Source organism: Mustela nigripes, chromosome 6 (genome assembly GCF_022355385.1).
Source record: "Mustela nigripes isolate SB6536 chromosome 6, MUSNIG.SB6536, whole genome shotgun sequence".
In the NCBI taxonomy this organism is placed as follows: Eukaryota; Metazoa; Chordata; class Mammalia; order Carnivora; family Mustelidae; genus Mustela; species Mustela nigripes.
In genome coordinates, this window is record NC_081562.1 from 130,976,906 (window position 1) to 130,991,033 (window position 14,128).

General features: G+C 38.6%; 2 protein-coding genes across 3 annotated transcripts in view; one reads left to right on the top strand and one right to left on the bottom strand.

Moving 5' to 3' along the window:
* The window catches only part of NSUN6 (NOP2/Sun RNA methyltransferase 6), a 62,333-nt gene continuing 48,205 nt past the window's right edge, over window positions 1–14,128 (top strand). The window contains exons 1-3 of the mRNA XM_059405008.1: window positions 1–513; window positions 3,038–3,193; window positions 4,648–4,727. Of these exons, the coding sequence (XP_059260991.1) occupies window positions 439–513; window positions 3,038–3,193; window positions 4,648–4,727 (311 nt within the window). The 5' untranslated portion in view covers window positions 1–438. The remainder of the gene's footprint in view (window positions 514–3,037; window positions 3,194–4,647; window positions 4,728–14,128) is intronic.
* LOC132020901 (glycerol kinase-like) lies at window positions 11,446–13,344 on the bottom strand. Of its 2 annotated transcripts, XM_059405007.1 has the most exons (2): window positions 11,745–13,344; window positions 11,446–11,657 (listed from the first exon to the last, which is right to left on the bottom strand). In XM_059405007.1, the coding sequence occupies exons 1-2, from the start codon at window positions 13,306–13,308 to the stop codon at window positions 11,647–11,649; spliced, it is 1,575 nt and encodes a 524-aa protein (XP_059260990.1). In that variant the 5' UTR covers window positions 13,309–13,344; the 3' UTR covers window positions 11,446–11,646. The 2 variants fall into 2 exon arrangements, with proteins under 2 accessions (XP_059260990.1, XP_059260989.1); XM_059405006.1 differs by having other exon boundaries at window positions 11,647–13,344.

A 14,128-nucleotide genomic window follows, 5' to 3' on the forward strand; every position in this document is an offset into this window, starting at 1 on the left:
TTGGGGGCGCGGTTTTGAAATGAGGTCTGAACCCTGAACGTGAGTGAACAGAAGTCTGAAGTCAGTCTGTTTTCCAGGCCAGTTCACAACGGATTTGATTGTCATTTTTTCCTTTTTTTTTTTTAAACCTGTGTATTCTCTGCCGCACGGGGGACATGACCTCACAGCGATTTCCGTGAGCGTGTCTCAAGAAGCACCAGAGACGGCGATGGTGGAGGCGAGGAAGCCGCTCTAAACGGGCAATGCCGGAGAAAGCGTGGATGTACCTCCGCAATCCCGAGTTGAACTTGGAAAGAGCGGCGCAGTTCTCCCGGCCAGCTGGTGGTCCCGGCGCCTGTGGGTGGTTACCCATTGCCAAGACGCTGCTCACTGTTAATCCGGAAAGAGAAAAGTCACCGTTTTCCCACATTTTTCTTGGAGGACAAAACAATAGGGAAAATGTCCGTGTTCCCTAAAATATCGTTGAGACATGAGGTTGAAAAGTATCTGAAAGAGGGTTTTGTGAATAAGGAGGTAGGTCAAACCTGTTTTATGATGCTTGCAAAAATTCCATGTTTACACACGCTGGGAAAATAGGAAAAACAAAAACAAAACAAACAAAAAAACAAAACCAAAAAACCCTAAAGCGAGACCTAATCTTTACACGGTTGTTTCTTGTTACTCTTTTTGGAATGTAAAAACTGCCAGTACCTTCTTGCGGGCATTTAATGCTTTCGAGATAGGAGGTGAATGAGGTCTACGTTTCAACACTTAACGAATGTGAACAGAAGGGAAGGGAAGAGAGCGGTTATGTGCGTGTCAGTAGGCGTGGCACTGAAGGGGTTACAAGAATGAGGGGAAAAGATTCCTGTTCTCGAGAATTTAAGTCCAGTGGAGAAGATACACCCGTGTTCTTATAGCGCTTGCTGTGGTTCTCAGGTGAAAGAGATAATGTGTCAATGCCTCTTAAATGCCACTAGTTGTGCTGGCTGATTTGCATGCAGACTTTTACATCTTAATATTAGCAATTTCTTTTTTTTGGGGGGGGTAAGAGATTTCTTCTGCATTTTAATAGGTGAGAGAGCTGAGGGTCCGAGAGTCCTGCAGCTGACCCAGATTGACACCGCCATCAAGTAATAGGGCTGAAATCTGAAGCTGAAGAGCTCAGATACAGTGAAAAAAATACAGATTTGGCATCCCAGGTCCTTGATGGGTGCCCCTGTGCTTTGAGTAAATTATTTCTTTTTTTTTTTAAATTTTATTTATTTATTTGACAGAGAGAGAGAGATCACAAGCAGACAGAAAGGCAGGCAGAGAGAGAGGAGGAAGCAGGCTCCCCGCTGAGCAGAGAGCCCGATGTGGGGCTCGATCCCAGGACCCTGGGATCATGACCCGAGCCGAAGGCAGAGGCTTAACCCACTGGGCCACCCAGGCGCCCCTGAGTAAATTATTTCATACCGTTTAACCTTGATATCCTTTTCTGTGGAAACTGAGGATGTTAAAAATATTTACCTTACAAGGTTATTTTAAAATATTAACCATAAGTGAATGCAGCTGGTATTGTTCTGGCACATTAGTCCTCAACAAATATTCATTCCATGTAGTGGGAGCAGTAGCTAGCACAGAAGTCCTCAGTGAATGTTGTCTTTGATTGTCAGGCTTGTGCACTTTGCATTTTACTTTGTGCCTCTAGGCAACTTTGTATCTTCTAAATTTTTGCTTTTCTTATTCAGAGTAAAATCTAAGACTTAAATGTGATTCGTGTATGAAGATACTACTGAAGCAATGACTTCTTAGATTTGATTTCTGCATTTTATTTCCAAAGATTAGATTAAGGGATTAGAGAGTATGGAAAGAGAAAATACCTTCTCTTGACTTCAAAGAACTAAAAATATAAGGAGCATATTAAGAGAAATAGAGGCATTCAGCAGTTTTTCTTTACTATTTTAAAAATGGTAAATATTGTATTATAGAAGATCCAAATGTCTGTCTTTGACACCATCTCTGTTTCAAGCCCGCTAACTGTAAATGATTTTAGAAAAAACCATTCCTGGGCGCCTGGGTGGCTCAGTGGGTTAAAGCCTCTGCCTTTGACTCCGGTCATGATCCCAAGGTCCTGGGATCAAGCCCCGCATCGGGCTCTCTGTTCGGCAGGGAGCCTGCTTCCCCCTCTCTCTCTCTGCCTGCCTTTCTGTCTGCTTGTGATCTCTGTCAAATAAAATCTTAAAAAAAAAAAAAAAGAAAAAGAAAAGAAAAAAAACATTCCTTTGTATAAGTATTGGAAGTAAAGTTATATTCAGTTTTAATAAAAACAAACTAAACTTGAGAAAGTACTAATACTTTGAGGCTGGTGGATGAGTACTCTGGCAGGTAGTTTAAGATGATGCTGTGAAGCAGAGTACAGTTAAAGATGACAAAAATGGGAAAATACGTGTCTCCCAAAGCTTCAGTTAATCACAGGGGGACTTGGTTTTTGTTTTTATCTTTAAACCTCCATTTCTGACAGGTTATCTTTGCTACCTGTCTTTTTGGGTGGTATTTATTACATTTAAAAATACCATATTCGAAAGCTGGTGTGGATGACCTTTAGATGACAGTATCAATATCAGTATCAGTATCAATATTCAAATACTGGTGTTTTCAAAGGCTGCTAATGAATTTGTTCTAGGTATGAGGCCAGCAAGTAAATAGCTCTACAGAACGATATAATATTTGGTATATTATAAATAGAATAAAATCATGAATTTATATGAATAAGCATAGCAGACATTAATATGTTCAAAATGTTAATAATGCTTTGAAGTTGAGGCAGTTTTTTCAAAGACCTTTATGTTGGGCATTTTGTTAGGTGTTTATTACCACTATTAAACCCCAAAACCCTGTGAAGTATTACATTCGGTTAGTGTTAACTAACATGCAACTAAAGTAGCAAAATGAAATGGAACTGCATAATTGCTGAAAGATGTTTCATTAGTCGGGTATGCATAATGTACTTAATATTTTTAGTTAATTCTTATAGTGACATTGAAACATTAACGTGTTGTTTTCCTCTTTTCAGGTTGTATCTACTTTTGGAAAACAAGAAGCAGAAAGGAAATTTGAAACTCTGTTAAATCGCTTGTCACATCCTCCGTCATTCACAACAGTAAGAGTAAATACACATCTAGCCTCAGTGCAACATGTGAAAGATCTGTTGTTTGATGAACTTCAGAAGGTATGCGCAAATTTTCTATGTCATTATATCCATAATTGCATTTCTACAGTCTTGTGGAATGTTGTAGAGTGTTGTTCTCCAACATGGAGCCCGATCCCAGGACTCCAGGACCATGACCTGAGTGGACGCTTAACTGACTGGGCCACCTAGGCACCCCTACATTTCAGATTTCTTAGTAGCCATCTGTTAAGTAAGGTTGGTCTGAAATCTCCTTTGCCTGGAAGAAGCAAAAGTCAGGAGAGTTCTTGATATGGTAGAAATATAGATTGCTAAAATACAAATTTTTTCTCTCAGCAACTTGGAAATAAATTGATTTTTGAGAGTTTTTCTAGGTAGTATACGGATGCCACAGGGCAGTGGAAATACCTATTATTGTTACTATTCTTTCATATAGTATGTGAAAATTCACGATTTAAAGTTCATGGCCAAGACTTGTTCTGAAATACTTGCATGTAGCTCCCCTAAGACTGTAGTATTCTTGATATCCCTTCCACTATTCTGCTCTTTATTTTGATGAGTGCAGTGCCCTGTTATTTTCTTCTGCAATAGTAGTGTTCTGGTACATATTGAAAAGCCCACTTTCTGAGAAAAACAACCCTTTGTAGCATTTGCTGATTTCAGTGGTGTAAATACTCCCACTGCTGTCAATTTCAAGTTACCAGTGTGACCTTGAAATTGGACAGACATGCACATAGTTGGTTCTCCTGAGACTGTGTGAGCTGGCCTTGACACCCACACTCCTGGTCATGCACCCATTTCCAGTTTAAAGACCAAGTATGATAGAGGATACTGAAAATCCTGAACTTTTGCCAAAAAGCATTATTTCCCTTAGCAAAACTGACATGGCATTCAGTATTGGTGGTGTTTAATAAATAGTATTTAATAATCTCAAACCTTAATGTCCTATTCAGAATGTTTCCTTAAAAGAGTACGATGAGGGCGCCTGGGTGGCTCAGTGTAAGGTTAAGCCTCTGTCTTGGCTCAGGTCATGGTCTCGGTGTCCTAGGATCGAGCCCCACATCAGGCTCTCTGCTCAGCGGGGAGCCTGCTTCCTCCTTTCTCTCTGCCTGCCTCTCTGCCTACTCGTGATCTCTCTCTCTGTGTCAAATAAATAAAATCTTAAAAAAAAAATAAAATAAGAGTACGATGTGTAATTCTGTATTGGTTATATGTTTTCAAAATAAGTCACCTAAGGTAAACATGGGTTGTCTTTATAAAGCCAAATTATAAACAAAATTGAACCTTATAAAGAAATCGAGATACTTCAGAATAAAACACAGAGAAAACATAATTGTTTTGAAGTCTTTGTCTTTTATAGTGTTATGTGGTATAAAGTAAGAATATCCTAAACCAAGCTTCATGCTCTGCTAGGTAATGACAATGAAAAGAACTGTAAATTGAAATCTGTCAATTATATTGATGGATCCATAATTCTGTTTGTTTATTTTTAACAGCAGTTTAATGGATTAAATGTTCCTATTCTTCAACATCCAGACCTTCAGGATGTCTTACTTATTCCTGTTATTGGACCTAGGTTTGTAATTATTTTATTTTCAAATGAAATTTTTCTAAAAATTTGTCATAGGTTTTTTTTCTTACTGTTTGGTGATACTAAATTTCTCTATTATTAGCAATTTCATATAGACAGTTCATAAATTCATAAATGCAACTTCGTATTCTGTCTTAGAAGATATTATAAAAGAGTAGGAATGGGTCCAGATACCTTGAAAGTAATGCCTTTTAGTCCATTTGGTGCAGTGATTGGTGACTTTTCCTCCTACTTAGTAAGAAACTTCATTTGTTTACTTATATGTATTAAGAGGTTCCAAGGCTAATTTAAAACTTTTTTTGAGCTGCCACTAAAATATATAACATTTTTCCTGCTTTCCTAGTTAATGTGTTTGTAAAATTTTATTCGGTAATTCACAGTTACTTTGATTTACTATGTATGCTCTATGAGTAGAACAGGCATTGTTCTCATTTATGTATTTGGAAGGCATATGTTTGAAAATGGGGGGTGGGGGGGCTTTCATATTTTAATGGGAGTAATGGGAGTTCAACTTCCAAGGAATATTTTTAAATCCCTAATTATGATTTAATTTTTTATACCCCTAAGAAAGATATTAAATAGAAATAAAATAGAAAATAGAAAAATGTTCATTTTGTTAAAGCTTGAAAGTAATTTAGTGGTCAGTAAAGCCGTGGTTCAGTAAATTATGGTTTATCGTGCAGTGGAATATGGACTTTAATAAGGAAGAGTTACATGTACCGGTAAGAGAAGATAGGCACAATTAAGTATCAAAAAGAGATTGTTATGTATGGGATAATTACACTTTTTTTTTGCAATTACAAAAAACAACTACACATTTATGTATATTTACTTATATACAGGAAAAGGTCCAAAGGCTTTAATATACCCAGCTATTAATAGAGGTTAATTTTGAGTGGTTAACTCTGAAGAGTTCGGATTGGGAGAGAAGGGGTAAGAGATTTTCATTTGTGACATTTCTGTGTTATTTTTACTATAAGCATGTATTCCTTTGGCAATTAAAAAAAGATTTTGTGAGTTCCTTATTCTGTTTTTTAAGATAAACTGTGTAGACAGTGAAATGAAGAGATTTTAATGAAGTGTACTGTTTGCTGAATTTCTCCACATTTGTACAGCTGTGTACAAGACCTATCCCAATCAAGGTAGAAAGAAGTCCATAATTCTCCCTAATAGAACTCATTTCATTTTTAAAATTTTATTTATTTATTTATTTTATTTTTATGTTTTTTAAAGATTTTATTTATTTGACACAGGGAGAGATCACAAGTAGGCAGAGAGGCAGGCAGAGAGAGAGAGGGGGAAGCAGGCTCTCTGCTCAGCAGACCTCAGGACCCTGAGATCATGACCTGAGCCGAAGGCAGAGCCTTGACCCACTCAGGTGCCCCTTTATTTATTTTTTTAAATATTTTATTTATTTGTGAGATAGCACATGAATGGGTTGTGGGGCAGAGGAGAAGCAGAAGCAGACTTTCCATAGTGGGAGCCGGATTCTGGGCTCCGTGCCAGAAGCCTGGGATCATGACCTGAGCCGAAGGCAGACACTTAATCAACTGAGCCACCCAGTTGGCCCTATTTCATTCTTTTTAATATGTGCATACTTTTAAAACATTTATTCATCCCTGTAATATAGATAGGCATTTATTTTTTTCCTGTTTTTCATTATTACCAACAGTAAATATTCTAAGGATGTTTCTTTGTAAATTTGTGTAAGCAGGTCTACAGGATAAACTGGTACAGCATAGAATCATTGGTTCATTGGTCTGTGCATATTTTAGTTTGAGATATAGTGCCTTCTATAAAGTTACCATTTAATGTTTTTAGCAGTATATGAGAGAGTATCAATCTTTCATTCTCACTAATACTGGCCATGCTAGTTCTTTTGAAGTATTTAGATGATTTAACTTTATTTTCTGAACTTAGTACCCTTTCATCCTATTCTTTGTAGTGATCTAGACACTCATTAGAACGTTAGTGAATTAGGGGCACCTGGGTGGCTCAGTGGGTTAGAGCCTCTGCCTTCGGCTCAGGTCATGATCCCAGGGTCTTGGGATCAAGCCCTGACTTGGGTTCTCTGCTCGGCAGGGAGCCTGCTTCCTCCTCTCTCTGCCTGCCTCTCTGCCTACTTGTGATCTCCGTCTGTCAAATAAATAAATAAAATCTAAAAAAAAAAAAAGTGAATTATAAGACATAAATGATGGGTTATGACAGAAAAGTTCAAAAATCATTTAGGATTATAGATTTGCATACCTACTATTCACTTCTAAAAGGAGCAAATCAGTTCTTTTTTGTTTTTAAAACTCATTATCCATATTATTATTATTATATTCCTTTTCATTATGAAAAATGAGGAAGTTCTTATACTTAGTTTTTTAAAAATCTTACACTTAAATTTTATCCCCTAAAACATCCACCAGCCAATTTTTATTTACTGTGTTCTTTAAGCATTGCACAGGCTTATAACATTGTTATTCTAGAAGCACAATTCAAATGAATGCTGTGCTTACTTTTAGTCCTAACAGTTCATTCCTGAGTTCTTTGTCTTGATTACTCTTGGTTGGTGACCTTAGTCATTTATCAGGTCTGCAACACCTGTTTCCCGTCTCCAAAGTAAGTATTCTCATTTCCAAAGTATTTACACTCTTGCTTCAGAATTGCCTGTTGCCTTTATATTTAAACAATAGATTGGCTGATTATAGTACTTTCAGGTCCTATATTATTTCCCTTAGCAGACATTGCTAAGGGAATATAATTCCCTTTGTAGACATTGCTTTTGGAATGTTATGTCATCAAGTGTTGCTGTGAAAAAAATCAGAGGCCCCAGCGAACAGTATCTTAGTTTTTGCTTGGAGATCTACAGGTTTTCTATCACTAAACTAAAGTTTCTCCAAAACTTTAGAAACTTGATAGCTTGATTTTTTTTTTTTTTTTTTTTTACCATTCTTTCTTAGTTTTTTAATTATTTTTATTAACATACAATGTGTTATTTGCCTCAGGGGTACAGGTCTGTGAATCATCAGACATACACATTTCACAGCACTCACCATAGCACATACCCTCCCCCGTATCCATAATGCAACCACCCTTCCATACCTCCTCTCCCCCCAGCACCCTTAGTTTGTTTTGTGCCATTCTTTCTTATTTTTTAATGAAACAGTGTAACTCTTTAGTTAGGAGTCTTTCAGTATCATATTTTTCTCTATTCTGTATTCTGTATAAGGGGGCGCCTGGGTGGCTCAGTCAGTTAAGTGTTTCCAGCTCATGTGTGGGATCAAGCCCCATGAACCCCCTGGAGGATTCCCTGCTGTTTGGACAGTCTGTTTCTCCTTCTCCCTTCACCTGTGCTCATGTGCTTGCTCATGTGCGCCCTCTATCTTGCAAATGAATAAATAAAAATATTTTTAAAAACCCCACTAGGGCTATAGGTTGGATTTCCATTGCAGATACCCCCTGTGTTGGGGCACCCCAAGATAGCCCCCAGGTTTGGTGATTGGCAAGAAGGACCCACAGGACTCATCATGTAGTTGTGCTCATGGTGAAGATTTATTACAATAAAGGACACAAAAAACTGCAAAGGGAAGGGTATATGGGGCAAAGCCTGGAGGAAGCCAGGCACAAGCTTCCAAGAGACCTTTGTCCAATGGAGTTACTAGGACATGCATAATTCCTCTAGCAATGAGTTTTGACAAGAGTTGAATAGATGTCTAGGAGGGAAGCTTATTAGAGACTCAGTAGCAAGTGTTTTATCGGGTGCTGGTCATGTTGGCACCCACTGCCCTGCATATACCAAAATTTCAGCCTCTGGAAAGGAGAACAGGTGTTCAGAACAAAGCACATTGCTTGTACAAATATTTAGGAACAATAATCCACTCTTATCATTACAGAAGGTTTTCAGTTAGTCCTGGGAACGGTTTTCCAGTCACAGTTGCAGATGCCTGCCAAGGGTTGATCTTTCAAGCAGACCTTTCTAAAAATAGCAGTCTCAAGCCTATTGTGTTCTCTCTTATTTCCGAGACTTTCTTACTGTTTATTTTCCAGTTCACTACTTTTTTTTTTTTTAAGATTTTATTTATTTATTTGACAGACAGAGATCACAAGCAGGCAGAGAAGCAGGCATAGAGAGAGGAGGAAGTAGACTCCCCACTAAGCAGAGAGCCCGATGCGGGGCTCGATCCCAGGACTCTGGGATCATGATCTGAGCCAAAGGCAGAGGCTTTAACCCACTGAGCCACCCAGGCGCCCCCAGTTCACTACTATTTTATCTAGTTTTTCTTAGATTCCATTTTGAGTTATTCCTTTTGGTTTGTTTTTGAAAATATAATGACCCATTCGAAATTTTTTTTCTTTGGGTTTTTGTTTTTGTTTCATTTTGCTACTATATATGTCTAGGTCCTGAGTTGAATGAATCCTTTCTGCTTCTCTAACTCACTGGAGGGAAACACTTGAATTCATATAGCTTCTTCGAGTATGCAGTTTGCTCAAAAATGATACAGAATGGTGTGAACTCTATCCCTATACAGCTAAACAGATGTGTTTTTAAAAAATGGTTTCACGGAGTTTTCCCTAGTGGCACGGTTCTAGTCCTGGTGAGCACAGCTGATAAAGACCGAGGTTCTCTGTGAAGGGTTCCAGCTCTCAGCACTTTTTTGTTTTTTTTTTTTTAAGAATGAGGGTCAATTTATTTTAAGTCATTTCATCATTAAATACCAATATGCACAGTTTCAAACATTTATAAATATTTCAATTTATAGAAAATTAATGGAATCTTAAAATTATCTGAACAGTGATTTAACAATTATTTACAACTAACTGATTTTGTAGAAACATAATTATGTTTAAAAGTACCCTCATCACAAAGTAATAATTTCACAGTACCTTTCTATAATATTTTTGTCACTCAAGTGGCAGCTGCAGCAATAAGACCCAAGTAGATTGAATAATTTAGAAACAGCATAATCAACTGCAAATGCAAGCCACCATTAACACCAAACAAAACAAGACCTTTTATACTAATATATAAATATTTCCCCATTTTCAGCACTGGTTGAAGAAAATATTAGGAGATAGTATTTTATTTGTAGTAAGCAAATTAATTTTAGGATTTTAAAAAATTGACATTAAGATGCTAGATTAGGTAGGTTTTTATAACATGTAATACTATTTTGAGAAATTCTTTATTTCACTGGAAGCCGTTTCTTTTTTTTTTTTTTTTTAAAGATTTTATTTATTTGACAGAGATCACAAGTAGGCAGAGAAGCAGGCAGAGAGAGAGGAGGAAGCAGGCTCCCCGCTAAGCAGAGAGCCCAATGCAGGGCTCCATCCCAGGACGCTGGGACCACGACCTGAGACGAAGGCAGAGGCTTTACGCCACTGAGCCACCCAGGCTCCCTTGGAAGCCATTTCTAATTGCAAACCTTTCTTCAGTTGTATTAGGACAGTAACTGGAGATAAGGCTCTGTGATCCCAAAGAGAAATTATACTTGCTTACGAGCAACTAATAACATATTTGGATACAAAGAGATTATTGGCTTTATTCCCAAGGTTTTCTTCTACTTCAGTGTTTAGGCTTTTTTGCTATCCCCTCTAAACAATCCCAAATATTTCTAAAATTATGTCAAAGGAAGATAACTTGATATGGACTAGTGCTTGTTTGAAAACAGTATTTACCATAGTATTCCACAGTTTTGTTTTTTCCTTTTTTTTTTAAAGACAGGTATCCAGCTAAAAAAAATTAAATAAAAAGGTATAAGAAATATAGCTGAAGTCACGATGAAGTACATTTTCTTTTACTAAGAACATATACTTAAACTTTAAATGCTGGCTCTCTTAAGAAAAAGTTTCTCCTTTTAAATTTGTATAACCGTTGCCCAAAAATGTATACAGTGATTTCCCCAAAATATTTATACACACAGTGGTCCACTTAAGACCAGCCCCATTATAACCTACTGAATACAATGTGCTCTGAATTTATAAATGGGCTACCCTCTGTATATAAAATATAGAGGCATGTATGTTAGACATACAAGTAAGAAATATGAAAAGGAGAGATGAAAAGAAAAAAGTGTTCTTCCCTGTAAGATCCAAACAGATATTCTGTGTATTAGTGAGATCATGTAAAATGTACTCTTGATTTATAAATGGACTGCCCTCACTATATAAAATATATATAGGCATGTATGTTATACATACAAAATGAAAAATATACAAAGGAGAGATGAAAAAAGAGAGGAAAAAGTGTCCTTGCCTAGAAGATCCAGACAGCAATTCAGTGAATGAGTGAGACCACGTAAAGTTTCTGAAGAATTTCAGTTTTGGCAAATACCTTTCTGGAAAATGTCTTAAGCTATGAGAGTACTCAATTTGCATTTTAAGAATTCCATAGAGGTGTCCATTTAAACATTCAGGGAAGATGTTGTGGCCTCCTTAATATGCAGTAAAGAGGACTTTTAGGGTCTGTTAAAAAGAAACAGAACAAAAAGCCACTCATTTTTAGCTGGTTAGTAATCATCCCTTAGTCAAGTGTGTGTAGTGGAGAGAACCAAATCCTAGACCATCATTGGCGTTTTAGTGTGTTTGATGAAAGATTCCAATGAAATGAAGGACCTGTATTCTTCCTAGATCTCAGAGGGAATGGGGCAGGACACGATGGCAAAGGAGGGGTCAGCCCCCAAGGTGGCTGGTCCAATCTTAACTCCTGATGTTAAAAAACACACCAAATGTTTCTATAGGATTCTTTCTGCTGCATTTTCTTTATTTCAAGTCACAGGTCTACTTGGAGGGTCATGCAGCAAGTGGCTTATAAATAAAATCAGAGTCTATGAATAGAGTCATCACATTAAGAGACAATCGCTGGATTCTCTCATTAGGCAAAGAGCTTGCATCTTTGGAATCCGTGAGTTGGTGTCATTTATGGGATACCTGAGATGTACCTTGCTCCGATTAACATTACCATGCTACTCACTATAAAAAAGCCCAAGGGTAGACTATAGAAGATACTAGGGTCACCACTTTCTGAAGACTGAGTTGTAACCCAGCCCACTGACTTCATCACAGCTTTCTTCCATGTAGAGTAACGAATTTCACTTTCTTCAGCATTGATTTGTGGTTCAAACCGCTCCATTGTGACCGCTGACAGATCTTCGGGTTCGAGACTCCAAACGCCAACTCCTTCCGCGGCCCCCGCCGCCATGGCCGCCCCGAGGGCAGTTGTTTCGGGCATTGAAGGCTTCACTACTGGGATATACAGAATGTCTGCCTGCAGCTGCATAAGAATTTTGTTGTTGGTCATTCCTCCGTCTACCTGCAAATGACTGAGTGGAATTCCACAGTCGCGGTTCATGGCATCCAAAATCTCCCGGGTCTGGAAACAAACAGCTTCTAATGCAGCAAAAGCAATATGGCATTTATTGGTGAACTGAGTAAGCCCACAGATGATCCCTCTTGCACTCGGCTCCCAGTAAGGCGCATACAACCCCGAAAACGCGGGGACGAAGTAGCAGCCGTAAGAGGTACCTACTTCTTTAGCAAGTTTTTCGATTTCCTCTGAGGTCTTTATAATTCCAAGATTGTCTCTTAGCCAGCGAATAACAGCACCAGCTATAGCTACAGAACCTTCCAAGGCATAATACACTGGTTTGTCTCTGCCAAGCTTATAAGCCACTGTGGTCAGAAGGCCATGCTCAGAAAACACACATTTGTGACCTGTATTACATAGTAAGAAACAGCCTGTTCCATATGTATTTTTGGCTTGACCATCCTGGAAGCACATTTGTCCCACCAGTGCAGCAGACTGGTCCCCCAAACACCCAGATATTGGCACACCTTCCAAGGCCCCAGCTTTCATTAGGCCATAGATCTCAGAAGAACTCCGGACATTTGGAAGAATCTTCATCGGAATTTCAAAAAATTCGCAGAGCTCTTTATCCCATTCCAGAGAGTGAATGTTGAAAAGCATTGTCCTACTTGCATTTGTTACATCCGTACAGTGGACACCTCCATTGGCCCCTCCTGTCAAACTCCAAATAAGCCATGAATCAATGGTCCCAAAAAGAGCTCTATTTTCTTCAACAGCCCTTTGAACTTTTCTCTCATTGTCAAGGAGCCAACGAAGTTTCACCGCACTAAAGTAAGTGCTAAGTGGAAGGCCTGTCTTGGACTTGACAAAGTTATTATTACCTGGAATTCTTTTACTAAGAGTCTCAACAGTAAACTGGGTTCTTAGGTCAAGCCACACCACAGCATTGTAGAGAGGCTCTCCGGTTAACTTGTCCCAGACTACAGTGGTTTCCCTCTGGTTACTGACACCAATAGCTTTTATGTTGGAAATATCAACATTGAGCTGCCCAAGTTTCTCACATGTTTTCTCTATACACTGGTAGACAGACTGCAGAATTTCCTTAGGATCTTGTTCCACCCATCCTTCTCTTGGAAACTCTTGTTTTATTTCCACTTGATGATGACTAAGTAGTTCGGCTGTTTTTGAATTGAAAACAAAAAAGCGCGTTGAGCTGGTGCCCTGGTCCACTGCCCCCACCAGTGGCCCCAAAACTGCTTTCTTCGCGGCTGCCATGAAACCAGCTTCGGGTCAGCCCGTTTCCCCGGTGACGGCGGCGGGCGGGGGAGGGGCAGATGGTGAGCCCAGAAGGCGAGGCTGCGTGCACTGCAGAACCTCGGCACTTTTTTGCATGGGGATTTAATGATAGCGTCTGCTTAGTTGAGTCTGGTGAGGGGCACTAAACTTGGTTGCGCTTTTTCTTCCCTTAGCTACTTTCGGGCAGTTTATCCAGATTTGTCAGGGAAGGCGCAGATGTGCTGATGACTCTGTTCCTCTTTCAGGTGTGTCTGCTGTGAGCGGGACACTAACAAGAACTTCTCAGATTCTCATTTCTCAACCTGAATCTCCCCCCCCCCCCCCCGGTCCAGGTTCTAAGTAATAGATATTTGATTAGGCCTCCGTGAGATTTTTTTTTTCAGAGACATTTATACCCTGTCGAGGAACTAGGTTTGATCCAAATTTCTGTGTCAGACAGTTACTCCTCCTCAATGGAAAAATAGGTGTTGGTCAGTTTTATTATAAATGGCATGCCCTTCTCAAATCGTTGTTTCTTTCTTCCTTTGTACAGACTTGAGAAAAAGAAATACACTCTGTCTTTTACTGATCTTTTACTGTATACTCAATATCCTATAATTATTTAAAATACCGAATAGAGGTGAAACTGTATTTGTAGATAATTAATAATTTTAAAAGTAATTTCTCACCATAAATTCTGGTTCCCTCAGTTTACTTAATATGATACTTAATATGCTGATTAAATCTGTTTTAACATTGCTTCAGGTTTTATCATTGGTAATGTCATGAGATTGAACATAAGGCTGTAGTGTTGAATTTG

What these genes read in the sequence shown, in the direction of transcription:
- LOC132020901 (XM_059405006.1), bottom strand. Translation starts at nt 13,308, where the DNA reads ATGGCAGCCGCGAAGAAAGCAGTTTTGGGGCCACTGGTGGGGGCAGTG.